The 25,326-nt window shown below is 50.9% G+C and overlaps 1 protein-coding gene across 5 annotated transcripts in view; it reads right to left on the bottom strand.

The window, feature by feature from the left end:
* Positions 1-20,792, bottom strand: part of OPCML (opioid binding protein/cell adhesion molecule like) — a 1,103,452-nt gene extending 1,082,660 nt beyond the window's left edge. Inside the window, exon 1 of one of the 5 annotated variants that reach the window (XM_021102357.1) lies at positions 20,015-20,792. In XM_021102357.1, coding sequence (XP_020958016.1) covers positions 20,015-20,270 — 256 coding nt within the window. In that variant the 5' untranslated portion in view covers positions 20,271-20,792. The remainder of the gene's footprint in view (positions 1-20,014) is intronic. The other 4 variants (XM_021102356.1, XM_021102355.1, XM_021102359.1 and 1 more) reach the window with 4 other exon arrangements.

Genomic DNA, 25,326 nt, shown 5'->3' on the forward strand with positions numbered 1-25,326 from the left:
TAGCACTGGGAACTGTATCTAGCCACTGGTGATGGAGCATGATGGAGGATAATGTGAGAAAAAGAATGTATATATGTGTGACTGAGTCGCTTTGCTGTACAGTAGAAAATAGAACACTATAAACCAACTCTAATGGAAAAAATAAAAATCATTTAAAAAATAAAATAAAGAGCAGAGCAAAGAATCCCAGGTGAGCTGCAAGAGGGTTAATTCTCAAATGTCTGCAAATAGCTTGGCACCTAAGAGGAGCCCCCAAATGCCCACAGGTCACTGGCAGGGCCTCAGAGGGCGTCCCCTGCAGGAGCTCACTGATCCCCAGAGCTTCCAGCACCATTGGTGGCAGGAGACGATCTTTCAGTCCTTGCCCTTCTGTTCCTCCACCCACTCTGTCATCGTGATCCCTCAGGAAAGGTGTGGATGGGTTAGCAATATACTTTGTCTTATTTCCGCTGAGCTCCTGGGAGCTCCATGTGGGGAAACAGGAATCACTGGCCAGCAGAAGATGCAGGGAGGTGGGGCCCGCCCTCCCCAGCAAGTCAGGGACAGCAGTTGCTGCAAGAGGCAACTAAAGACGCTGCCCTAAGGACATAAGCAGAAAAACTGTCTTGGAGCCCCAAGCAGATGGTTATCGTTCAGCCAGTGTACGTGCTGTACTGCTGCGTGCATTGTGCTGGGGTGGGAGGCCGGAAACTGTATTCTGCCCAGGTCTCCACCAGCAGCATCCGGTAGGGCTGGGGAGGCCGCCCACCTTCTCCATTTGGGTCTGCAGCTCCCATCCTGCCTGAGTCACCCACTCTCCTCCTTCCAAACCCCGCAAGCATCTGATTCCTCTGGTCCATGCACTACACCCTTTCTCCCACTTTGCTTTTTTAACCTGTGGGTGTTGACTTGTGCCCATTTTTCCGGTTGCTCCCTAGGGTAGAATCAGGACAGAAAAGACCTCATTGTAGAGCCAAGCCAGCCCATTCTGAGGGCATGAGGGCTCCCCAGCGGCAATTCAGACCAAGCAGCGCTGTGGACAAGAAGGCTTGGTGAAAATGACCTCGCAAAAGGCCTAATATCCAGCTGAGAAGACACACCTTCAGAGGTGAAAAACGCCAGCATCCTTCTCCTGTGAAGCAGGAGGATGATGAGAATGCTCTAAACTGGGTCAAACGCCAGGCTTCAAGGCCATGAGCTGGTTGCAATCAATCCCATTTTCTGAGTTCTCATTAGAATTTCAAAACATCAGAACCAGCAGGCACCTTTAGGGTTGCTCTAGTGCCACTTTCTTTTGTGGAGAAGAAATCTGGGGCTGAGAAACGGCCAGTGACTCACCCAAGGTCACACAGCTGGGCGCTGCCATGCAAGGCGGAGTTCAGGGGTCCTGACTCCTACTGCCCTTTCCAGGGCACCACGTGTGCTCACACTTGGGGAACTGGAAAAGAATTTCTCTGCGAGAAGAGCTTCCGCTCATGAAAGAGACAAGGAAAGACATTTTTAGACGGCAGCATTGATAGGGTGAGTCGTTAAAATCCCAAATGAGCCAGGGCCAATATTAAGATCACCAGGGGAGATTTTTCAAAATACTAATGTCTGATGCTGGGCCCTGACCCATTACATCAGAGCCTCAGGGAGTGGGACTTGGGTAGGCATCTGGGTTGGCTTTTTTCTTTTTTTCTTTTTAGGGCACACCTGCACCTGGTTCCCAGGCTAGGAGTCCAATTGGAACTATAGCTGCCGGCCGATGCCACAGCCACAGCCACAGCCATAGCAACACCAGATCCAAGCCACCCGCATCTGCAACCTAAACCACAGCTCATGGCAATGCTGGATCCTTAACCCACTGAGTGAGGCCAGGGATCGAACCTTCGTCCTCATGGATGCTTGGCAGATTTGCTTCTGCTGAGCCACGATGGGAACTCCCTGGGTTGATTTAAAGCAACCTTCCCACCCACCCCCACCCTGAAGGTGATTCCAATGTGCAAACAAGGTTGAGAATCATCACCTTGGGAGGCCAAGGAAACGAGGTGCTTACTGCGTGACGTAGCCAGGAAAGGCTGCTTAGACTAGGTTGGGCCTTGGTTGGGATCAGAGCAGTGGGCTAGGCCTGGGAGGAGGGAGAGGGCATGAGTCTTCTTTCCTACACTGCTGCTCCAGGAAGCTCACTTTGAGTAGCAAAGACCACGGGAGCATTAAACATTGGTATCTTCTTTCTCCGAGCCTTTGCATCCACTTAGCAGAGTGCCCCACAGTGATTTCTGCCCCCAGTTTCCCACGTGGCGTGGATGAGGCAGATTTAGAAAGGGAGAGAGATGCCTGCCCGTCAGCCACCCTGACTCTGGCTGAGCCCGCTCCTCCTTGCAGGTTCAACCTGCAACCATCAGCTAGGGGTCTAGGGCTGCTGTAAGTGCTGCTGTCTCTGGCCCAGCAAGGAATCGGCCACAGCCCCCAGTCACACAGGTGAGGGGGAGAAGAGGTGACTGCGAGGCCTGTCAAGTGTCACCTCCCCCGTGGCTTTGCAACACAGACCACATCTGCCTGTGTCAGCAGGCAACTGGGCACACACCCAGCAGCAGAGTGGAGCTGGGCTCTGAACGCAGAGACGGAGCCTGGCTGGGCGTCCTCTTTTGGCCTCACCCCATCACCACCCAGTAAGGAGGGCCTTGACCTGCTCGAGGCCCCTCTCTACAATGAGGTGACAAGGCCGTTCAGTGTTTATACTGAGATTGCCTTGAATCTGCTAATGCTTCCTCTGAGCAGGTTCAATTAACCTCCCAATGCTATAGTCAGCAGCTCCCGTCTAAGTCCCAGAGAGGTTAGGAAGGTGCCCCAGGGTGTATGGGTGGTCAGCCCCCAGGCTCCCTCCTCTCCAGCCGACCTTCTGGCCAGGATGTTTTTACTCTGTGGAGACATCCCCTCGATATTTACTCATGGAGAATCTACAGAACTTTTAAGTGGCAGGGGTCCGCTCTGGGCGCCTCCTCTTGAAGTCTTCGGGAATCTACCTCAAACCACATTACTTCTTAAATAAGACACAGCAGTCCCACCTCTGACTTCAGGAGAAGCCCTGAGGCCATGCGGAGCAGTGCTTAAATGGAGAACTCTGCTAAAGGTTTGCTTAGAGTCCTGTGCCTCCGGAAACGCAGATGGGCCTCCTAGAGGCGATGGCTCCCCCTTAATGTCCCCTCCTCCAGGAAGCCTCCCGGGAGAAACTTTAAGAGTAGGTTTTTCCTTCTCTGTGTTCTCATGAAACAGTTTATGGAAAAGATTTCGGAGAGCACCGATGCACCTGTATGCTTTCAGAGCTGCCCCTTCCCTGGTGACCTCGCATCCTGAGCCTCCAGGGCCTGGCAGAGACGGAGTGCTTGCTGGTCGCCGGCTGTACACATGACCTTGTAGAACTAATGGTTGTATATGGAGTTTCACCACGAAGCAACTTTCACCTAAACCAAATTTGGCATTTATAATGGGGTTCATGAAAAGATCCTAATCAGTGAGCTAGATCACAGAAATTAACAGTTTAGCTTCTAAAATTATTGTTGTCAACAACCCAGCAGCAGAGAAATCAGGCCAGTGGGATCAGCTGAATACAGAAAAGAAATATGATTCTCAGTCCCAAAGGGTCGGTCCTGATACACCAGGGCCCTCCAGGGCTGTGAAGGGTTTTGTCACAGCCAGGGAACTGGAGAGCACGACTGCAAGGTCCTAGACCGGTCAGACCATGAGAAAGCCATTGAGAACAGTGATAACAGATCACAACCAGAGCATCCAGCATTGTCAGCAGAGGGGGTCATAGAGACTTGTGTGGAAATGAGAAGCCAGTGTGCAAGGGAGGTGATTTACAAGGAAGCATCTGACTGCTCCTTAGCTTTGGAGCCTAACACACTGACATCTGGAACATGGGCCTGATGTGTTGGCCCGCAGGTCACCCCCCAAAGGGGCTGAAGAGAAGGACCCATCCAACCCTCCTATTTGGCTTCTGACTCGTCTGCTCCAGCTCACTTTTGTCGGCTCCCTTCCTTCGCACCTGGAGCTCCTGGAGACCCCAGTTACCAAAATGATTGTGGTTGAACCCAGGACCCAGAGTGCCCTGCTGGTGAGCCTTCCTTTTCCTCAAGAAACAGCCCAGACACTTTATCAAGAGTCCTTTTAATACCGAGGACCAGTCTCACCTCTTGCTTGTAGGAAATGCCTTTTGTTTCACATCGGCTCAGTACTTTTAATTGATCTCAATATTCTACCACACATCACTGTGGGTAGGTCGACACGACTACTTATAACCCACTAATTTTATATCACATTTTAGCTTTAGGTTTAAGTATTTGTGCATAAGAACCTTATCTGGGCTGTTGCTCTCACTCCAGACTACCCTCAAGCTAATAGAACAAAATCTAAGTCTGCCCTAAGGAAGAGTTGCTGGAACCGTTTGACTAATAAAAACTGCATGCTCACTGAGAGAGTCAGTCCAGCTAAACTAATAACATGCTTATGGGTAAGACTTCTCATATCTGTTTTATTCCAGACATAGTCTACCAGAGAAGAGCCCCACCTTTCTACCTAATGATATTACCAACTACATTCCACTCGTTAGCTACTCCTAAAAGTATTCATCAGAGAGCCCCCAGCACAGGTGAAGAAGTTGATGGCCTGATTTACAGGTTTTGGATAAACCGAATTTTTTTGTGGAACAAACACTCGGAGAATTGGAAGCTTCTCACAGACTTAAAACCAGAACAGATCAGAGCTGCAGGCCTATGGAGTCAGAAGAGAAGGCTGTCCTTCATTAGCTGTGAGAAAGACAACTGACATAAGTTAGGGCGTTGCTAGGATACTGTACTGACCATTTAAGACCAGAGAACAGTGATTCTCAACTGGGAGCAATTTTGTCCCCCAGGGGACATTTATCTATGTCTGGAGACAATTCTGGTTGTCACAACTTGAGAGGGGCTGTAGGCATCTAGTGGGCAGAGGCCAGAGATGCAGTCAGACATCCCACAACATACCAGGCAGACCCCACAACCTGCCAAGTGCCAAGGATGCCAGTGCCAGAGGGACAGTAGGGAAATCAAGTTCAAGAAGCTATGGCTCAACCATAGCAATTAAAAATGGACACAGCACCAAAGGAGAAAACCAGTTTATGAGCCACGCAGTGGGTGTGCTCCAGATAACAAAGCAGGAAGATGAGAAAAAGTCAGAAACCTGGCTGGTTTCTGATGAGAAATCTCGGAGGACTTGTTATAAAAATGTTTCATTTATTTGGGGTCAAAAGAGGGTTTCCAAAGGTGGGGGCTCCTGGGTTCTGCCCAGGAGACTCTACAAGAGCAAGTTCCCCCTGGTACTAAAAACTGCAGCTTTCCCAGGGCTCCAGCGAGTCCTGGCTCAGCTCTGCAGAGTAGGGTGGCTGGTGCACCGTGGAGCTGGAGAGGTTGGAGTCAAGCCTCAGATTGCCTACCCGCAGTCAGCGCAGTAGCATGGCTGTAGCCTGGATCCTCCAAGGACTAGACTCAGGTGGGACTACATGTGCAAGACTTTGATTAGGGAGACACCTCAGGGAGAAGAGGATGGAGCTGGAGGCTGTGGTCTGGCCCCTGGGAGTGGGAGCAAGGCTGCAGAAAGGCTGGGAAGACGCAGGAACACAGTGTCCTTCTAAGGAGAGTGTGCCAAGGCCCCCACGGAGCCTCAAGCCCCAGTCGCCCATCAAAGAGGACATGTCTCCCAAGAACAGGTACGACCTGGCACCTCTGCCTGGCTCAGTGGCTGGCAGAAAGCAGCCATGGGAAGCATGGGTGCCAAGCCAGGAGGGCCTCAGAGAGGGGAGGAGGGAGAGTGGAGAGCCTTGATCGAGTGTTGCCTGCAGCCGTAATGCAGGATTGTTGCCACCGTCGGGACAACCTACAGGACGATGCCCCCCAGTGCCAGTTTCTGAGCTCACTCCTTTCTGTGAATCCCCTTAGTACAGTCTCAGTAGCTACTTGAAACACTCCAGCTGGATGTGCCATCAAGGCAAAGGGCGCTTTTCAATATGCCTCAGCAAAGTGAGGACCCCGGTGTCTATAATGGCAAGTGTTCCCCAGGAAAGAGCTGGAACAGAGGGAGCAAAGGGAGAGAGCTCTGGGGTGAGGGACCACGTGCAGTGGGAAGAAAGGCTTTAGCTTTTCTCTCCCGAAGACGACTGTTTTGCATTTATTTCCGTTCAATGGTCCCTTCTGGTAAACAAAAGAACATCCATAATACTGGTCTGTACCCATCAACATGCTACTCATTTTCACCACAAAGACAGAGCTGTTGAAGGACATTATTGCTGCTCTAAGATGGGGTCTGCCATAGCAACTGCATTGTGCCAACATCCACAGTGATGTGTGGCCAAGGACGCGTCCCACAAGAAGTCCCAGAGAGAAGCAGCCAGAGCAGAGCCACAAGAAGCCTCTTGCCAACAATGGCTTGACCTTTCTGCCTTAACTCCAGGCCCAAGGACGTGGCATGTCCCCAAGGGGTGCCCACCCCCAGGGACACTCTGACTGTCGCACCGAGAGAAGAGAAAGATATTAGAATTCACATTTTTATTTATTTTATCTTGTCCTTCTTGTTCACTATATATGTGTACATATATATATATGGCAAAATATTTATATACACATATATACAGCAATATGGATTATTTCTGTATAAATAAATGTATCATGGGTACAGGCTTTCAAACAAAATTTGGAGACCATTGGTTATACAATAGGTCTTATTTTTTTTTTTTTTTTTTTTGGTCTTTTTAGGGCTGCACCTGTGGCATATGGAGGCGCCCAGGCTGGGGGTCTAATTGGAGCTGTAGCCAATTAGACACAGCAGCAGCAACACTGGATCCAAGCTGCGTCTGCAACCTACACCACAGCTCACAGCAATGCTGGATCCCTGACCCACTGAGCGAGGCCAGGGATCAAACCTGCAACCTCATGGTTCCTGGTCAGATTCATTTCACTATGCCACCATGGGAACTCCGGTCTTAATTTTTAACAGTAGGAAGCGATGGTATAAAACAAGTGAGAGTGGAACTACGCTGGTTGCTAAGGGGCAGTGGGGGTCAGGGAGTGGGAACAGAATCCACCCACTTCACTGCCAAGAGGCCCAGAGGCCTGGACAGCAGACGCAGGACACTGCCAGCTGCAGGACACGGGCCGTGGGAAGCGCTCTGAGAGGCCCACGTGGTCTCAGGGCTGGGCAGTCTTCAGCGTCAGGGTCCAAGGAACCATGGGATGGCCAGGAGATAGAACTGCATGGGGGAGCATCCAGGCAAGGGTGGGTATTTCCGAAGGAGCACGTTTGGGGAGTAGGGTTTTCCTAGCCAAACTGAAAAAGGAAGAACCACAGCGGCTCTTTAAAGGGATACCTGTGGCCGTGGGTGTTCAGGGCTGGAATAATCCAGGGTGTCTGCTGAGCTGAGCAGCAGCTACCAAACCAACAAGGGGGGGCAGAAGGGCTGTTCCATCCCTTTCTGTTTGTTTCTAACATTCCATGGTTGGAAGACACCAAGGAAGCAACACATGTCTCCAGCCCTCCAAGGCAGAGTCCTGCAACATTTCTGCTTCTGCTCTAACAGAGGCAACCTTCAAAAGCAAAAGACACCACTTTTGTTCGGGGTATGGGGGATGGATGGTCACCCACTCAACTACAACCAAACCTGTAGGGGTCTGGGCAAGAAAGGCCAAGCAGGAGGAGGGGTGGGGGTGGGTAGGGACGTGTGGGCAGGACAGGTCGGAAGCCCGGCAGTTGCTGTACCTCCCAGGCTGCCCTGTGCTCACTCCTGGGTCCCTGATGTTCCCGAATGGCTTGGCTCACCTTCTGGGGCCCTGGGTGGGGCTCTTCCCACAGAGGATTTGCTGGTGGGCGATAGGCACTGAGGGTACAGGCGGAGCCTCTGAGGCAGGCGTGTCCCTGGGGCACCACCCCACTCCCCTGCCCCTTCTCTGGGTGCTGGTCCCTCCTTTGCCCCTATTTCCTCCTGGGACCCTCTTTGCCTGGTGGCCTGGTGCTTGGCTTTCATCCTTCCCTGGCTTTGGCCTCCAGTCAATCCGGCTCCACTGTCTTCCCGACTCTCCTTCCAGCTCTAACCTTTGCTCTTGGCCTTCACGCTGCCTCCACCACCCAATGTGCAGTGCAATGCAAAAGGCGGGGCTTCGGGAAATCTTAAGATGATAACAAAGATGTTTCATTTTTCTTTTCTTTCTTTCATTTTTTTTTGGGGGGGAGTCTTTTTAGGGCTGCACTCACGGCATATGGAGGTTCCCAAGCTAGGGGTTGAATCGGAGCTACAGCTATGGGCCTACACCACAGCCACAGCAACACCAGATCCAAGCCACGTCTGCGACCTACACCATAGCTCACAGCAACACTGGATCCTCAACCCACCAAGCAAGCCCAGGGATCAAACCTGAGTCCTCATGGATACTAGTCAGATTCATTTCCACTGAGCCACGATGGGAATTCCAACAAAGATATTTCTTACGTCTCTATTTCTTTGAGCAAAATGAAGTCCAAACACAAGCCTGGGTGAGAGATCTGCTCATGGTAGCCAAGGCTTCCAGCCAACACAAGTGAAACTGCAGGTCTTTCTCTTTACTCAAAAACCCACCACAGTCACTCCTTTCCCAGACATCGCCATCGAAAAGCAATGGAAGAAAAATGTTGTCGGGAAGAATGGAAAATAAAGAGGAATTGAGAATACAGGGTGCTTTTACAGGGGAAAACAATATATAACGTATCTTTGATTTCCCCCTACCCTCCTGAACTCTCTTCCATTGCTTGTGCTCCTCAATTGCAGCATAAAATCTGATTTTTTTGGGGGGGAGGCCCACCCACTACACATGGAGGTTCCCAGGCTCGGGGTTGAATCATGGCTTTAGCCACCAGCCTACACCATAGCCACAGTGACACCAGATCCAAGTCACATCTGCGACCTATACCACAGCTCATGGAAATGTTGGATCCTTAACCCACTGAGCAAGGCCAGGGATCAAACCTGCATCCTCCTGGATGCTAGTCAGATTCGTTTCCACTGAGCCACAATAGGAACTCCTGATATGGGATCTTCAAACAGATGAAAAACCAATGTTCTAGAGCTAGAGAAGCTCCTCCTGCCCCCACACCCCAGAGGAGATGAGGACCCAATACATGGTTAAGGTACAAGTCAGCTCTGCTCTCCTCCTAAGACCCAGCCTACAGTACAGACCCAAGGCTTCAAGTACTCGGAAGGCAGCCAGGTGACACGGACAGCGAGACCCCTATATGGATCATGTGTTTGCAAGGTTCTGGGTCTCCAGGCCCTTCTCAGATTCCTGGGCCCACTCTCTGTCTCCTCTCAGGCTGGGTCTTTTCTCTGAGGCTGCTGATAAACTGAGCCCCTGTCTGGATTACAATAGGGGAGGGGTCTGATTTTCATGGGCACTGTGGCAGGCAGTGGTAAGACAGTGTCCTCTGACTCTCAAACCTCACCCTAAACAAAAGGAGGGGAGGCCCCACTGGGGAAAGGAGCAGAATCCTGAGAGTGGCTCTCACCATCCCTCCCCATCTGGGCTTCACCCAAAGAGGCATCCACCCCTGTGCCAAATGAGACTGGGCGTCTCCTCCCCTGGGATAAAGCCAGGGGACTCCCAAGGCAACTCCAGCTTCCCTTGGAGGCTGGAGGCTGATGGGCTATTTCCATCTCCACACTCTCTCTTCCAACCTTCTCCTCTCCAAGGAGCTGGGAAATCTCTTGGCACTGAGCTCTCCAGAAGAACCAGGTTGTTCTGTTCAGAGAAGCAAAGGCTTCCTGAGGCTTGACTTCCTAGAAGGGAAATCCCTGTGTGCCCAGCCCCCATGCGGTCAGCACTGCACTCATATCTGATCTGAACCTGAACCCTCCCTTCCTATTTTGCATTGGTCTAGTGCTCTTCTGAACCGATTTTCTAGCTGGTGCCCGGGCCCCAGTGGTCCACTGTGAGGGCAGAGCAGGGCTGTGGGAGTCGGGGAGGGAGAGGGCTGGGCCTCCACTCATGATCACACTGGACAGTCCTGACATACTTGGATGTGTGTTGTATACTGTTAACCTCAAATTGTTCATATAGAGACCCAGGCATTTTCTTTGTGGGTTTTCTTTTGGTTTTGATGGTCTAGAGATGACAAAGGAAGAGGCCTCTTGCAGTGCATAGACCAGACAAGTCAGGTTGCCACATATCTGGAATTTGATATCATACCACCCTGAGCATATCCTTCTGCATAATAAGGATCAATTGATTTCTAGAGGTCTCCCAGTTCATGAGAAAAGGTCATTCGAAGTCAGAGGATGCCTCTGAAAAGGACAGGCTTCACTTTTGTTTCTGACCTGTCACCTTCATCCTCGGGTAGCAGATACTGCGGAGCCGGCCTGTTTTAGATGCTCCTTGTGCACTAAGATATGAGAGATTGAGGGGAATAGAGCAGTGGCCAAGGTTACAGGTCTATTTTCCAACAGGGGGCCCGATGGGGAGAGAAGAATCATCTCAGCCCTTCTTGTGCTGACATGACACCAGCTGGGCTGTGAACACCAGTTACTGAAGGGTCACCATCTGACTTTTTGACATTAGATAAGCCACTTGTGCCTCGATGTCCTCATCTACATAATGTAAGGGATGGTCTAGACAATCCCCAATGTCCCTTCCAGAGCCAAGGCCCTCGACTTTTCTACATAAGTCAGTATGACTTATCTAGGTGGTGGGCTTGCAGGGGAGGTCATGCAGGCTCTTGTGACATCACAATGATGTTTGTGAGATAGCTGCATCTTCGTGCCCATAAATCAAGAGAGTCACATCAGAACTTCTCTAAAAAGGAGTTCCCATTGTGGCACAGTGGTTAACGAATCTGACTAGAAACCACGAGGTTGCGGGTTCGGTCCCTGGCCTTGATCGATGGGTTAAGGACCCTGCATTGCCATGAGCTGTGGTGTAGGCTGCAGACGCGGCTCGGATCCCACGTTGTTGTGGCTCTGGCATAGGCCAGTGGCTACAGCTCCAATTAGACCCCTAGCCTGGGAACCTCCATATGCCATGGGAGTGGCCCAAGAAATGGCAAAAAGACAAAAAAAAAAAAAAAACCAGAACTTCTGTAAAGGGCCTGGTTTCTCTCAGGAGCAAATGACCAAGGGCAGGTCCCAGCAGGCAACATACCTAGAATGTTTTGCAATCTCTGAGGATGAGGCAGTAAAGCATGCAGTTGTAACTCCTACTTTAGACCCTGTGGAAGGACTGGGACTATGAGACTGCAAGGAATGATGGAATTCCCAGAGCAACTTTGTTCTTGTTCCAGGGCAAAATTACACCTAATCCACCTCTACTCCATTCTAGTAAATGCACAAGAACAAGATCCAAAATGTAAGTCCTGGAGTTCTGGTTGTGGCTCAGTGGAAACGAATCTGCCTAGTATCCATGAGGATGCAGGTTTGATCCCTGGCCTCGCTCACTGGGTTAAGGATCCTGCATTGCTGTGAGCTGTGGTGTAGGCACAGACACAGCTTGGATCCCCCATTGCTGTGGCTGTGGAGTAGGCCAGCAGCTGCAGCTCCGATTCAACCCCTAGCCTGAGAACCTCCATATGCTACAGGGGTGCTGCCCTAAAAAGACAAAAAAAAAAAAAAAGTAAGTCCTGATCCTTATGCCCACCACATTAATTGCATCAGTGGCATTTCATCCCTTATAGACTAAGGGCCAAAATGATTAACATGAGATTCAAGGGCTGCTGGCATCTTCTGACCTCTTCCCAGCCCTCTAGCCTCATCTTGCACCATCCTCCCTTCCTCTCTGCTTCAGCCAAACAGAAGAACATCTTCTGGTCCTTTCTGCCACGTGGCCTCTGCGTGATCTATTGAGTCTTCTTCTTCCTATGCCTCCCCCTTGGGTTTCCCTCACTTCCACTCTTCATCCTTCAGATCTCAGCTCAACAATTGCTTTCATGGAAAAGTGACCTGGCCTCCCTGGGGAGTCAAGCTCTTCCCCTGGACAACCATAGCAGCACACACCTCTCCTCCCATAGATTTACATCAGCCTTGACTTCCCACAATGTGGACATGTCTTTGAGGCAGGTCTGTCTCTCCCTTGAGGCTGCGAACTTCTTGAGAGTAGGACCTTAAAGGTTTTTGTGCAGGCACTGCACTCCCAGGGCCCAGCCTAGAGCTTGTCACATAGGAACCACTCAATACAATGCACCAGGTAAGCGAATGCATTTGGTGCTTGTGGCACTTAGACACACTTAGACAAGATCCCTGCCATTCGGAATCTCACAGCCATGAAACAGCAGGTCTGCAATTGGCCAGACTATGGGATATAACGGATACAAGATGAGGCGAGATGACTTATTTCCATTTCTTTTGTCATGCTGAGCCCTCCTTAGCTCATCCACATGAGCATCAACCTGTTTAGTGTCCCTTGCTCCAGGATGACCCACTCCAAGTTCCCCTGCCCCTAATGCAACTTCCTCCTTCTTGTAGACAAATTCTACCCTGTGTTGGTACAGCGCCTACTTGTTGACACCATGGCCATAATGCTAAATTTCAAATAATTGGGGCCACTTCATCAGTACCTTGATTTGATTAAACCTGCTGAGTAACTGTGGTTCCTATCAAGCACCCATCAGGGCCTTCATCTGCGGTTACAGAGACTCTCACTGTCAGGCGTGTCTGTGGCCACATGCAATGTGAACTGTCCCCGGCTCCGAGCTGCCTCGTGTGCGTATTGACAGGCGTGAACCTCAGCATGAACAATCACTACACAGTGTACATTTCCATGACCCATTAGCACAGCGCAACCCCAAGCCTCTCTGTCCTCACTCTGCAGATGCGGACGCTGACATGCAGGCCAAACCTGGGGTCCCAGAGGCCTAAGGATTCAGTGCGATGGAACAGAACAGATAAGCTGACCCTTAGCACCAGTGTGACTTTGGCTGGTCATCTGTGTATCTGTCCATCATGCTCTACCTGCTCATTCACTCAACAAACACTTTTTGAGCACTTGTTCCATATCCACCACTGTGCTGGGCACGGAGGGCGTGTTGGCGCACAAAACGAATGTGTCCCTACCTTTAGGGCCCACAGTTCGGGGATAAGAGACATTAAAATAAAAAAGAACTGCTTTAAAATATATGGACCACCGGCCCCACCCCCATGTTAGAAAGGAGAAACCTGGCAGTGAGGAGGGAATCCTAACCTCACTCAGGAGAAACTCATGCTGAGCCCTGAAGGATGGTGAGGACATTTATCCAGAGACATCACAAAGAGAGGATCAGACCTTTCTAGGTTCAGGTGACCTCCTGAGGGAAGACCTTGAGGAAGGAGAGCGTGGTGCACTGGAGGAGCAGAGAGCTCAGAAGGAAGACGTTCGATGGAGCAGGGCCAGGCCATGGCCTGGACCAGTTCAGTGCTTTGCATTCTATTCTACAGGCAACCAGAAGTCTGCATAGGGTTTTAAGCAAAGGAAGGACAAGCTCAGTATTGGACATCTACCCTGCCCAGCTCATGATCTCTCAGAGGAGCAAATGAGACCAAAGAGAAATCCCCCAGGTAGACCACAAGGTGCGAGACCATCATGACTCTTAGTAGAACCACAAGGCCAACCCCCGGGGTGGGGAGGGGGGGTAAAACAGCATTTGTAAATTCCCTGGGAATGACAGTTCAAGAGTGACCAGGCAGGCTGCTTCAGAGTCTGCACCTTGAGAGGCGGAAAACGCTGGTTCTCTCCTGGAGGGTGTCAGCTTGCCATCCCACTGTCACTTCCCGTTTCCTGGGAAGATGTGAGCAGCCATTGTGATCAATGGCCTGTGTCCCAGTGCATGGATTCATCTGGGCCTTTCCTTTGGGGGTGTCTCGGCACAGGCTGCTCATTAAAGAAATGAGCCGGCATGATAATGATAATGCTGCGTGCTTACCCCATGCATTGCCCAGGGGTGCCTCAAAGCATTTTGCAAACATTTAATTAAGTGAGGCCAGAGACTGCATGGGAGTCCCCAGCCTCTTGGTACTGAGAGGTCTGGGGGAGGGAGGTGCTGGGGACCGAATGCAGGCTGGCCTCCCCCAGGCTCCCAGGCAGGGAAGGGAGGGGAAAAATACACACAGAGTCTCTGCATTGCTGAGGGGTACATGCACGCACACAGCCACAGCGTGAGGAGTGTGGTACAGGCACACAGGTGTCACAGGAGAACACCAAGGCTTGGTGACAACAGCAGGACCTCTGGAATGGCTGAGACACAAGTCCAGAGGCTTGCTTTCCTCAAGAGGCTGTAGATGCGACCTTCAGGTAGCTAAGCTCTGACTTGGAGACAGGGATGTGTGTGTGTGTGTGTGTGTGTGTGTGTGTGTGTGTGTGTGTTACAGGGTGCATAAGTGTGCGTGTGTGAACATATGTGAGTTGTGTGTGTAAGACTTGAGTGTGTATTAGAGTGTATGTGTGAGTATGTGAATGTTAGAGGGTTATAAGTGTGTGGGTAAATTGTGAGTGTGTTGTGTGAGTGTGAGACTGTGTGGATGAAAATGTATGCGTGTGTGTTGTGTGAGAGTATTATGTGTGTGTGATAGAGGGTTGTATGAGTGAGTGTGGGGGGGTGCGTACATGTGCATGTTTGTGAGTGTGACTATGGGTGTGTATGTGTGAGTTATGTGTGTGTGTGACTGTGTGAATGTGTGTGAGTGTATTGTATGCGTGTGTATATATATGAATGAGTTGTGTGAGTGTGTATGTGTGAGTGTATATGTGGGTGAGTGTGTATGTGTGAATGAGTTTACTGTGTGTGCATGAGTGTGTGTATGTGTGTGAGGGGTGTGTGAGTGAGTGTGCGAGCGCCTGTGTGGACATGAGTGGGGCAGCCAAGGGGAGAATACATATTCTCACACCCACAGGAAGGGCACAGGAAGCACATCTGTCTCCAGGTTTATCTCTGATCCCCAAAGTTCATTCCCACCTGTTTTCAGAATGACCTTTGATCCCGCCCCCGGCCCTATAAGCACCAGCACCTGTGATACAGACTGAGCAGTGGGGAAATCTCAAAAGGAGCAACATCCATGCCCCACTGTGTCACTGCTTCCAGCCCCTCAGGGAAAGCAGAGGCAACCAAGGCCTTTCAAGCTGAGGAGAAAAGCGTAGCTTCCCATCACGAGCGTAAGAAGGCACGAAGGCAGGAGGGCAGGTGTCCGCAGGGCCCAGAGCCAAGCGCCTTTAGCAGCATCAAAAGGGGTGGTAGAGAGAGCAGAGCCACCCAAGGTCATGCCATCCTGACTCCTTCCTCTGAGTGCCTACACAGTATGGAATGTGCCACCCAGCATCCAGAGGTGTGAACACCCAGTCCGGCTGACGGCCTGGCTTATAGGCAGTCACCAGCCATCTGTGGGCTGACACTTGAGCTCACCACCAGGAGTAGTCGGGCTGTGTTTTCCACGTCTCCTTTCTCGCAGCCCAGGCAGCTGCAGGCCACAGCAGTAGCCACAGGCTTGTTTCCGGTAAGGCCAGGCCAGCAAAGCCACAGCCCAGGGGCTGCAGGTAATAGGGCTCCTGGAGCACCAACTGTCCAAGGCCGACGTACCAGCCATGTGCAGAGCACCCCAAAATCCTGCAGAGCAACGCCAGGGACCTAAGGGGCCATGTCTGCTGCCCTAGTCATGCACACAGAGAAACCAAGGCCCAGGAAGCTCCAAGCCCACAGGGCTATGGCAGCAGCATCCAAGGCCAGGAACACTCTGAATATTCCCTGGTTTATAGACCTCTGCTCTAAGGGCGGGAGGGTATCTTTGCCTAATTAAAACCAAATCAAATCTTGTTGGATAAATGCATGGGGGGGTAGGGTTGCACAGCTAGTTCCCATCACTGTGACAATGGCACATATTAAGTGGGGATGGTCAGCCTTGCCTTCTGCCTCCTCCAACTGTAAGGAATGCCCGTCTCCTCCTGTGAGACAGCCCCCTCTTTGTGCTCTGTTACTCAGAGACCAGGGTGGTTTTTTTATGTTCACCTTATCATCTAACCTATGTTTTTGGTTGCTCCGTCCACTTGGAGACAAGGGACAGAGGTTGCTGGAACCCACTCTACAGATTGGTACACTGAGGCCCAGAGGACACTCTGAGCCAAACAAACCAGCTTCAAAGGGCTCCGAATCAGCTTCAGTTCTCTGCCTCCAGCCCTATCTGAGGCTCAGGTAGGCTGCTCTCATGGTCAGCGCACCCTCCCCCACCAGGCTCAAAGCCATGACCATGAGGTGACTGACATGAGAGTCCCAGGCTCACAGCTGCTGACTAATGACCACAGGCCCAGAGGCAGGCAGGACGGAGGCAGCACCCTTGGGTGAACCAGGCTGCCCGGCTCCAGGGCCCAGAAAAGCAGTCTCTCCCCAGCAGCCGACACCTGCCGCCTTCTCAGAGCTGCTGGTCAGTGTGGTGCTGACAGCATGTGGTCTGGCCTTACTCACACGTCTGCCACTTTTAGGGGATGAGGGCCACCAGGTGCTTGAGGGAAGAGGCACAGATCTGTGACTGACAAGGGGGTGAGGAGGCCTTGACTGTAACAGGATTCTCGGCCCTTGATCACATCCCTCCCCAGCCAGGGAGGATGGGGCTGGGACCTGATCCTGAGCAGTGCAGGCAATCTTATAGGTTCCTTGACACCACAGGGGGGACCTGCAGGCCTCACCCCAAGGTCGTGCATCCCAGCCCAGTGCACATCCCAGAAGGAAGGTGAGTGCTTGCATTGGAGGAAGACACCTACACCGCACAGATTGTCTGCACAAGTCTGGGGCCTTCTGACCCTAACAGGCCAAGGCCTGATGAAGAAGGGGAGGAGTCCAGAGCATAGACCTGAGTATGGATATAACTCAGCCCATTCAGGTAGGTGGGCCTGCTTCTAGCTAAGTCCCTGTCCTAGAAGAGGACACAGCAGGAGGGAGAGAGGTGAGGGGACAAACACGAGGCAATGATCTAAAGGGAGACCAGAAGCCCTACTCTGGCTGGAGGCCAATCCTCCCCACTGCGAGAAGGACCCCTGCCCCCCACCGCACACACCCCCCCTCACACACACATCGGCACCCCCCCACACACTGCCCTGCCTTTCTCAGGCTAGAGGAAAACCGTAGGTAGGTGCAGGATAGCCCCAGACAGATCGTTAAGTCCAGACAAGTGGGCTTACAAGGACCTGGGGTGTTAGAAATTCCTCGTAACTGAGACGGGGGTTGGGGTCTGCACTCTAATCTGTACCCACCCCCCGCTCGCCACCACCTGCTTCTCCAGGCTTACTTCCCATCCCACTCCCCTTCCCAAGAAGCCCCCAGACCCACGGTTAAATGGGTTCCCCACACAGGCCCATCTCTCCTCCAGCCTAGGACCACAAAAGCCCCTCCTTCTGGGTGCTCCAGGTCTCAAGGGTCTCAGGAACCGAACGTCTCAAGCCCGGAGTGACAATTGCACTGTCAGCCAAGGCCTCTCCCTGCCTTGGGTATGGGCTCATTATAGTCCCACTTGGTACTGTCTTTCCCATCCCAGACATTCTGCCTAGAAAAGCAATTTACAGCCGTCCGTCTCCCCCTGGAAGGCACCAGGCGACAACAACATTAGCCTTAAAATTATTCTGGGTTGGAAACGTGTTTCACCAAGAAATAGAAAGCTGCGGAATGAAATGGCATCAAGGCCTGACCAGGTCATGGCTGCATTATTGCATTAGCCTCTGTCTGTAGACGCAGAAAAAGTAAATGGCTAACGAGCTGGTATTAACCCCAAAGGGAGAAAAAGCATCATTAGAAGCCATGGGGTGGAGGGGATCTAAAAATGTAATAATGGAAGTCAAAGAAGGGAGAAGTCACAAGCCAGCCATTCAGCTAGTCAGAACTTTTGGACACAGCCAGGTCCCGTTTCCTGCAGGAACCTTCCCGAAGTGATGTTCTCCTTTCCTCCCCGGCATCTCCAGAGGCAACTTTTCTGTGCCTGTGCGAGATGACTCAGGCCAGCTTCCAGCTCCGTCAGCACCAAGGGCAGCCCTCCCTGCTCCCCCCTCTCCCCCCACAGAAAGGCCCACCCCCTCCAGGAGCCCATTCTAGTGAGGCCAAGGGGCTGGGGGAGGCGTGCCCTGGAGCAGAGCTGGCTTTAGGTGCGGAGAAGAGCCCTGTTCCTCTAGAGGGAGGCATCACCCTGCCCGGCTCCCTCCAGGGTGCACTGCAATGCAGCTCAGCTTGGCTCACCCCCTCCCCTTTGGAAGTACGCTTTTCTGATCCCACCAAGAGGGGGGCAAACCCACAGCCAGCATCCCTGAGGGCGGGGGCGGGGTGAGCTCTGCTGCTCTGCCCAGCTGTGCTCCAGTGGGAGGAGGGCGGCTGGGTGCCAGGGTCCCTGAGCTGTCACCCAGGCCCGGCTCACGTGGATGTAAAAGTTTGTCTCCCCACCTGGACCAGCGCGCCCACCTGGCTCCCTCTACCAGGCTGGAGCAGGTACTGAGCTGGCCTTTCCCTCTCTGTGCATCCTGCTGAAACCCCCTTCCAGGCATGAATCTGGAGGAAGATCCGCCCCATCCCCACCCCCACCCCCACCCCCACCCCCACTCTGAACTTCTCGGCCTGAAACAAACAGCCTGGAATGTTGTTATGCAGAACCCACCTCTGCCAGAAAAAGTGCTATCTTAAAAACAGCATTACAAAACATTATACAATGGAGTTCTTCCTTTTTTTTTTCACTCCATCCTCTTTTCCTTCTTCCCAATAAACTTTCATTTTTCTGATTTCACTTTGCTAGCTTAGAAATACTTAGGGCTTTATGTTCTTAAAAACAAAACCCAAGTAATTCTGGATATGAAAATGTAAAATTGTGTTTTACTTGTATCAGAATACGTAAGGCTTAAGAATCTTGGTATTTACGTGTGTGAATGTGTTTATAGGATTTTAGGTTTTGGCTAATGTTTTCCTAAGGAATCTATCTCAGTTTGGAAAAAAAGAAAAAGAAAATTCTTACTGGGCTAAGATTTAGGGTGGAAATCCCACAGACCCTTTGATGCTGCCTAAAACCTTGGAAGCATAACCCAGGCCCTTCAGCATTGTTTGAAGGGTGCCTGCAGGCATTCAGCTGTCTGCTTGCTAACGACGCGCGTGCAATTATCGAATCTCTTTAAAACATGTTGGGTTTTGCCACACTTCCACTAAGCTTTTTCTGGCAGGATTGCAGCATCTTACCTGTGTTGCTGCAGGTTTGTTCTCCCCAAACAAGTAACTGCTGTGATAGCTGGGACCACCTTTAAATCATTCGGTAAGGTGAGGAAAGTGCGGAGGAGAACCAGGTAAATCCAGACGCCCACCCTCCCCAGGAAGAACATGCCCAATTCTGTCAGAGGAGATTTCATGGTTCAGATGCCTGGAGGAGGAGGGAGAAATGGGATTCTGAATTTCAAAGGTACAATCTGCCCATTTGGTGGAAGGATAAAGCAAGAATGTGGTGGTAGGACTGTGTTGAGAGGAGAAATGCAGGAGCAAAGGAAGAGGGGTGGGGGTGGAAGGGGCTGGAGAGAGTGGGGAGAGAGGGTGGTGAAGGAGGTGGGGAGAGGGAGGAGGAGGAGGGGGAGAGGGAGAAGGGAGGAGAGACCTAAAAAAAAAAGATGCCAGGGAGATGCCGAGATAGGAGGGATTCAGAAACGACGGAGAGGAGTCAGGACGCCCCTCTATCTTGCAGGTCCCAACGGAAGCTGAGAGAAGGCTTTATCCCTGGGAGTTTAAAGCCCTCTTCTCCTACCCCTGGGACCACAGCTGGTTAATGCCAGCCGGCACCTTGCACAGAAACAGCAGTGCCTCACAGCAGGGGCAGATCTCGAACCCAGCTCACCAGACCCACTGCCGGGACGAGAGCAGATCCGAGCCCCTGCTGCAAGCTCGCGTGAGGGGCGAGCTGCGCGGCGTGCACACCGCAAGCCCACCTCTTCCCCGCAGGCATCTCACACCCCCTCCTCATGGGCTCCCCTTTGGTTCCTCTTCTGCTCTAGCTTCTGGGAAGCGCCCCAGGGAGGGAACAGAGAGCCCCCGTGGGTACCTGGGATGAAGAGCAGGGCGGTCGTCACACAGAAGACGATCCAGCAGGCGGGGTGGTGCATCTTGCTGCCGTGTCTCCGCGGCTGGGCTGGCTGCGCTGCTGCTGCTGCTGCTGCCGCCTTCCTCTGTGCTGAATTCTGAGCAGGTTTAAATCCAATGTTTGCAAAGGGAGGGAGAGAGCAGAAGAGAGAGGGAGCGGGAGAGAGCACGCGAGAGATGGGAGCAGGCAGCAGCGTCTCTGGTTTTTTCTTGCACATACACACAACTGGTAAGAACCATCAGCACCAATCTGCGCCGGGCGCGGAGCAGACCTCCTCCAAGGCACGCATTGGCTCCACTCTCCTGAGCGACACGCGGGCACTTTCCATCTGGGAGGCTGGGCTCCGCGAGCTGCAGTTCGCCCCTTACTCACCCTCACCCGGAGCACTGCTCTCTGGATGAGGTGCCAATGCATGCGACTTCCTCCTACGGGCACCCAACCCGGGGTGCCTCCTGGGCAGTGGGAGGGGCTGGGATGTGGGTAGAGACCTCACCCAAGCAGGGCTCAGGGCATAACAGGAAAAGGAAATGTGACCAAAGCTCAGGCCAATTCCTTACCATCCTCTCTCTTCCTGGTCTCCAGGTGGGGAGGCCACAGGAGCCCTGGCCCTTGTGGGGGGTGGGGGGAGCATTGGGATCTTTAATTCTGTGCCTTCTCCCCCTGCCCTGTCATTGGGAGCCCTTGGAAGCAATTCATTTTCCCCAGCAGGAAGATGGGTGTGTTAGGGTGTTTTCACCAAGAATGCGCAGAGAATTGACTGGTTCCCCGCAATTAAAGCATCCTGAAACTCCACCAAGTCAAGATGCTCTATACACCCATAGGGCACAGGCAGGGATGACAACTCAGGCAGGGATCAGGTTAAACAGAAAGGAAGAGGGCGCTGGCTGGCATGGGAGATCTCCAAGATGAGAAGGCCAAAGAAGGTGCCAGTGGCTTCCAGTCTTTCTTGCTTCTCCTATTCACAGCCCCGTCTGGCCCTCCCCCTGCAAGGGTGGTTTATGTGGCAGTACTTCTGGGTGTGACTTATGGCAGAATTTCCTCCTGCTCCACACCTGCTCTAAGGCCTGAGCCCCCCCTCCCTAACCCCCACCTTTCCCAGTCCTGCTATGGGCAGGCCATGCTTTCTGCTTGCCTAGGAAGTGCCCTTCTGGTATATGCTCTCAAACTTTGAAGATCTCTGAAGAGAACAGCACTGGGTATTACAGAAGGGTATGGGCACATAGATACATACCATAGGCACAGCCCAGATCCTCCAAAGGACCCACAATGGCTTGGATTCTGTCACACAGTTCATGGTCTGTGGATGACCAGCCCATAGGAGAGAGGCTTCCCTCCTTCCCCATAACTGCTAAAGTTTCCCCAAGTGCCTGCCATGTATGTACCATGTGAGTGCATCCTCACCATAGTCTCACCACATAGCCATTATTACCCCTGGATGTTAGTAGCTTTGGAAGTTCAGAGAGGTTCAGCAACTTGCTAAAGGCCACACAGCTAAGAGTTAGGATTCCAATCCCAAGTAGATATGCCTACAACCAATTGACAAGGAGTTCTTTTGTTCTAACAGAGCTCCACCATTTCCACAAAACTAAGCCTGCTTGCATTTAAAAGAGTAAAACAACCAATCACTTCCCTCCTCATCCACAAATCTGAAAGCTCTTTTATGCTATGGTAACAGTATTATCACTTGGCACTTAACAAAGTACCTACTTAATAGAAAGTCCTTTTTTTTTAAGGCTGGGAATATAAAGAACATAATTTGCTCTTGTCTGGAAAGGGCATATAACCTACTTGAAGAGACCATCCAAAAATGAACACATTTTTGACTCTATATCAAAGATAACAGGACATGCACATTCTAAGTATTAAAGTCAAATTCCATAGAGCCAGAGGTTGCAAAGATGTCATTCACGAGCAAATTCATGTGGGAATCCTTCAACAAAGCCAGAATGCTACAGAAGTTCATCAGAATCCTCACTGGTGGTGGAATCTGCAGGCGAAAAGAACTGGTTTGAAGTGGGTGCAGAGGACCAGGTGAAAATGAGATGGAAACTCATGGAAATGAGATGGACACTCCAAGGAGGGGAAACAGAACAGACAGACTGAGGCCCTTTGGGGAAAAACCAGGAGAGGCCTTGGAGGAAACAGAGGAAGGCAGAGTGGAACAGGCCTTGAGTTCTAAACCAATGATATTTAGAAAATCCCTCTTGCTGCTGAGAGAAAAAAAAAAAAAAAAAAAAAAAAAGTTGATTTCCTTTTCAGCAGGGGAGTGTTACAAACAAGAGGGAGCTAATTCATGGAAACTAGTCTGGATCAAGTGGGTTGAGGCAGGAGTACTTGCTGGGGGCCTGCCCAGATTTGGTGGATCCTGTGATCAAGTGGTGGCCATGGAGGAGGAAAAGCAGGGCCAAGGTGACCAGTGATCACACACATAACAGACATCCTTCCTGTACCATCTGGGGATCACTTTTTTCTTTTCTTTTTTCTTTTCTTTTCTTTTACTTTATTGTATTTTATCCCTAGTCTTTCTTCCAAGAAGGTGTAATTTTTCCCTTTTTGAGCGAGAAGGAAACTGAGATTCAGAGCAGTTAGGTAATTTATCTAAGGTCACACAGCTAGTTCCTGACACAGACAAATTTTAAAACCCAGGTTTTTTGAAAGCGAAAGCCTCCCTAAAAAGGAACAATTACTGTTGAGCACTGTCACTTTTATCTACCTGCTGTGTCATTTGTGTCTGGCCTATGTGTCCCAGGTTTATCTTCTCAACCAGCCAGGGAAGAAGGCACTATTATCTACATGGGACTCAAGGAGTTTAAATGACTTCCCAACATCTCAGGGGCCCAGGCAGGGAGCCCAGGTTCGAAGCCAGGCCTGCAAACAGCACCAGGGCAGTCCCCAGGTGGTGCGTTCACAGCCTCCTGCATCCAAGCGAGCACTATTCAGCAGGTACCCCTGAGCACCAAGTGTGCTGCATCCTGATGGGCTCCCTGGGCACAGCCTCTCAGCCCCTCGCCTTGCTGCTGGGAGGACAGGAAGCCACTGCTCTCAGCCTTTACTGGACCAGATACAATGCAGGGGGCTCTGTGTGTATTTCCTCTGATTCCCACTCTGCCTTGTCTGCTCTTCTTCCACAGATGCAGATGCAGGCCAGGTAACAGAAAGCCAAGTTCCTCCCCAAGGCTAGGAAGTGAAACCTGGGTCTTCCTTACTCCAAAGTTTATCTTCCTTCTCTCTTTCCTATCAGTTCTATTCGTGTGTGTTTTTTGTTTTCTTTTTGTTTTTTGTCTCTTCTAGGGCCGCATCCATGGCATGTGGAGGTTCCCAGGCTGGAGGTCTAATCAAGCTATAGCCACAGGCCTATGCCAGAGCCATAGCACCTTGGCATCCGAGCCATGTCTGCAACCTATGGTAACACCAGATCCTTAACGCTTTGAGCAAGGACAGGGATCGAACCCAAAACCTCATGGTTCCTAGTCAGATTCATTAACCACTGAGCCACGACGGGAACTCCCTCTATTCATGTTTTGAAAACATCCCATATATTCAACCAAACTATTCCCTAACACACACACGCACATACACACACACATGTTTAACAAAGTCAATGTATATCAAGAAATATTTTAGTTTTTAAAATGTGTATGCCTAATAAAAATCTTTCTTAGAGAAACTTAAATATGTATTTTTACTGATCAATCCTTCTAGGTTTATTAAATGATTAAAATAGATGTCTCTTTTATTTAAAAAAAAGTAGAAGAAATGTATAAATACATATTTAATCCATAGATGGCACCAACTCTGAAAAGAGAGATTACGGTCTACTGGGCCTGTTTAAACACCTTTAAAAAATACAAATACAAATAAAAATGCTTCAATGCATATTTACTAGGGGGACTGTTCTCCTCTCTGGGGTAAATAATATGCAATTTTATACCTTCTATGAATCTTTTTTTTTTCTTCCTCTAAAGCAAACAAAATCATCCAAACTGTATTTAAATAGCAATAAGGTAGGGGAACAACCCAACCGAAACCAGCAATTGTGCAGCGAGGCTGACTGTCCTGCATTCCCCCTGCAGACACGTCGTACACACCTCTCCTCTGGCCCGGGGAGCATGGTCTGGCAGACCCCTTCAGAGGGAGTGACAGCTTCTCAGAGCTGGTGGGAAACGGGAGCTGGGGGAGGGTGAATCCTCCCCCAGTGGATAATCCTGGATTGACACCCTGCCTCTTTCCCTGCTGGCAGTATGGCCTCAGTAAGGAATACAAAGACTCTCTCTGACATACATTTTTAAATGTTTACAGGGAGTTCCCTGGTGGTGCAGTGGGTTTAAGGAACTAGAGGTATTACTGCTGCAGGGCAGGTTTGATCCCCAGCCCAGGAACTTCTGCGTGTTGTGGACAAAAACAAAAAAAGGAAAAAAAAATGTTTATAGGAAAGACCACATAAATGGAGAGATTGTCTTTTAGTACTTCATATATTTATTCATTCCTCAGGGAATAAACATTCAGTGTATACCTACTATGGACCAGGGAAACACCTACCACATGTGATGAACAGGAGAAGCAACGAAAAGCAAGAGGAAAGTCTTCCTGTCCTCACGCACCTGAAATTCACTGAGCAGAATGAAAGACAAACATCCATATCACTGGTTACATCTGCGATAAGTGACAGAGGGGGAAATACCGGTTGATAGGAAAGCACAAAACAAAGACAGCGCACCTGAAGGAGGAGGAGGGTGGAAAACGTGGGGTGATGCCTGAGGGGTAACCTCTGGGCTGGCCTGGGGTGGAGCTGGCCGGGAGGAGAGACCCCCAGACTGTTCTTGGCAGAAAGCCTGGCCTGAGCAGAAGCCCCGGGGCAGGGACTCGCCCTGCAAGACACCCAAGGCTTTCACACTTTGCCCTGAAATCAGCGCTGAAACAGCCCCAGGATGCTGGGTCAAGCACTTGGATCCCAGACAAGAAACAGGGAAGCACTGGGTTGTAACACTGGGGTTTCTTCCTGTAAAAAATTAAAAGGCACAGGTGATAAAATACTCAGATTAAAATCTGACCTTGTCGTTTTTAGCTCTAAATATTCCAAAATGAACTGGAGCCTCCCAGCTCTAAGCAAGAGCCTGAGAACAAGTTAAAGCCTCTGGAAGGCACATTAACTCCTTGAAACCACGAAGGTGCCATATAGCTCAAAGGAGCAAGAATTTATTAGGTGACAGGCTCACGACTGGAGGAGGAACCTTCTTCTGAAACCCTGGAACTTATCCGCAGGGGGTCTTACC

This window comes from Sus scrofa, chromosome 9 (genome assembly GCF_000003025.6).
Source record: "Sus scrofa isolate TJ Tabasco breed Duroc chromosome 9, Sscrofa11.1, whole genome shotgun sequence".
In the NCBI taxonomy this organism is placed as follows: domain Eukaryota; kingdom Metazoa; phylum Chordata; class Mammalia; order Artiodactyla; family Suidae; genus Sus; species Sus scrofa.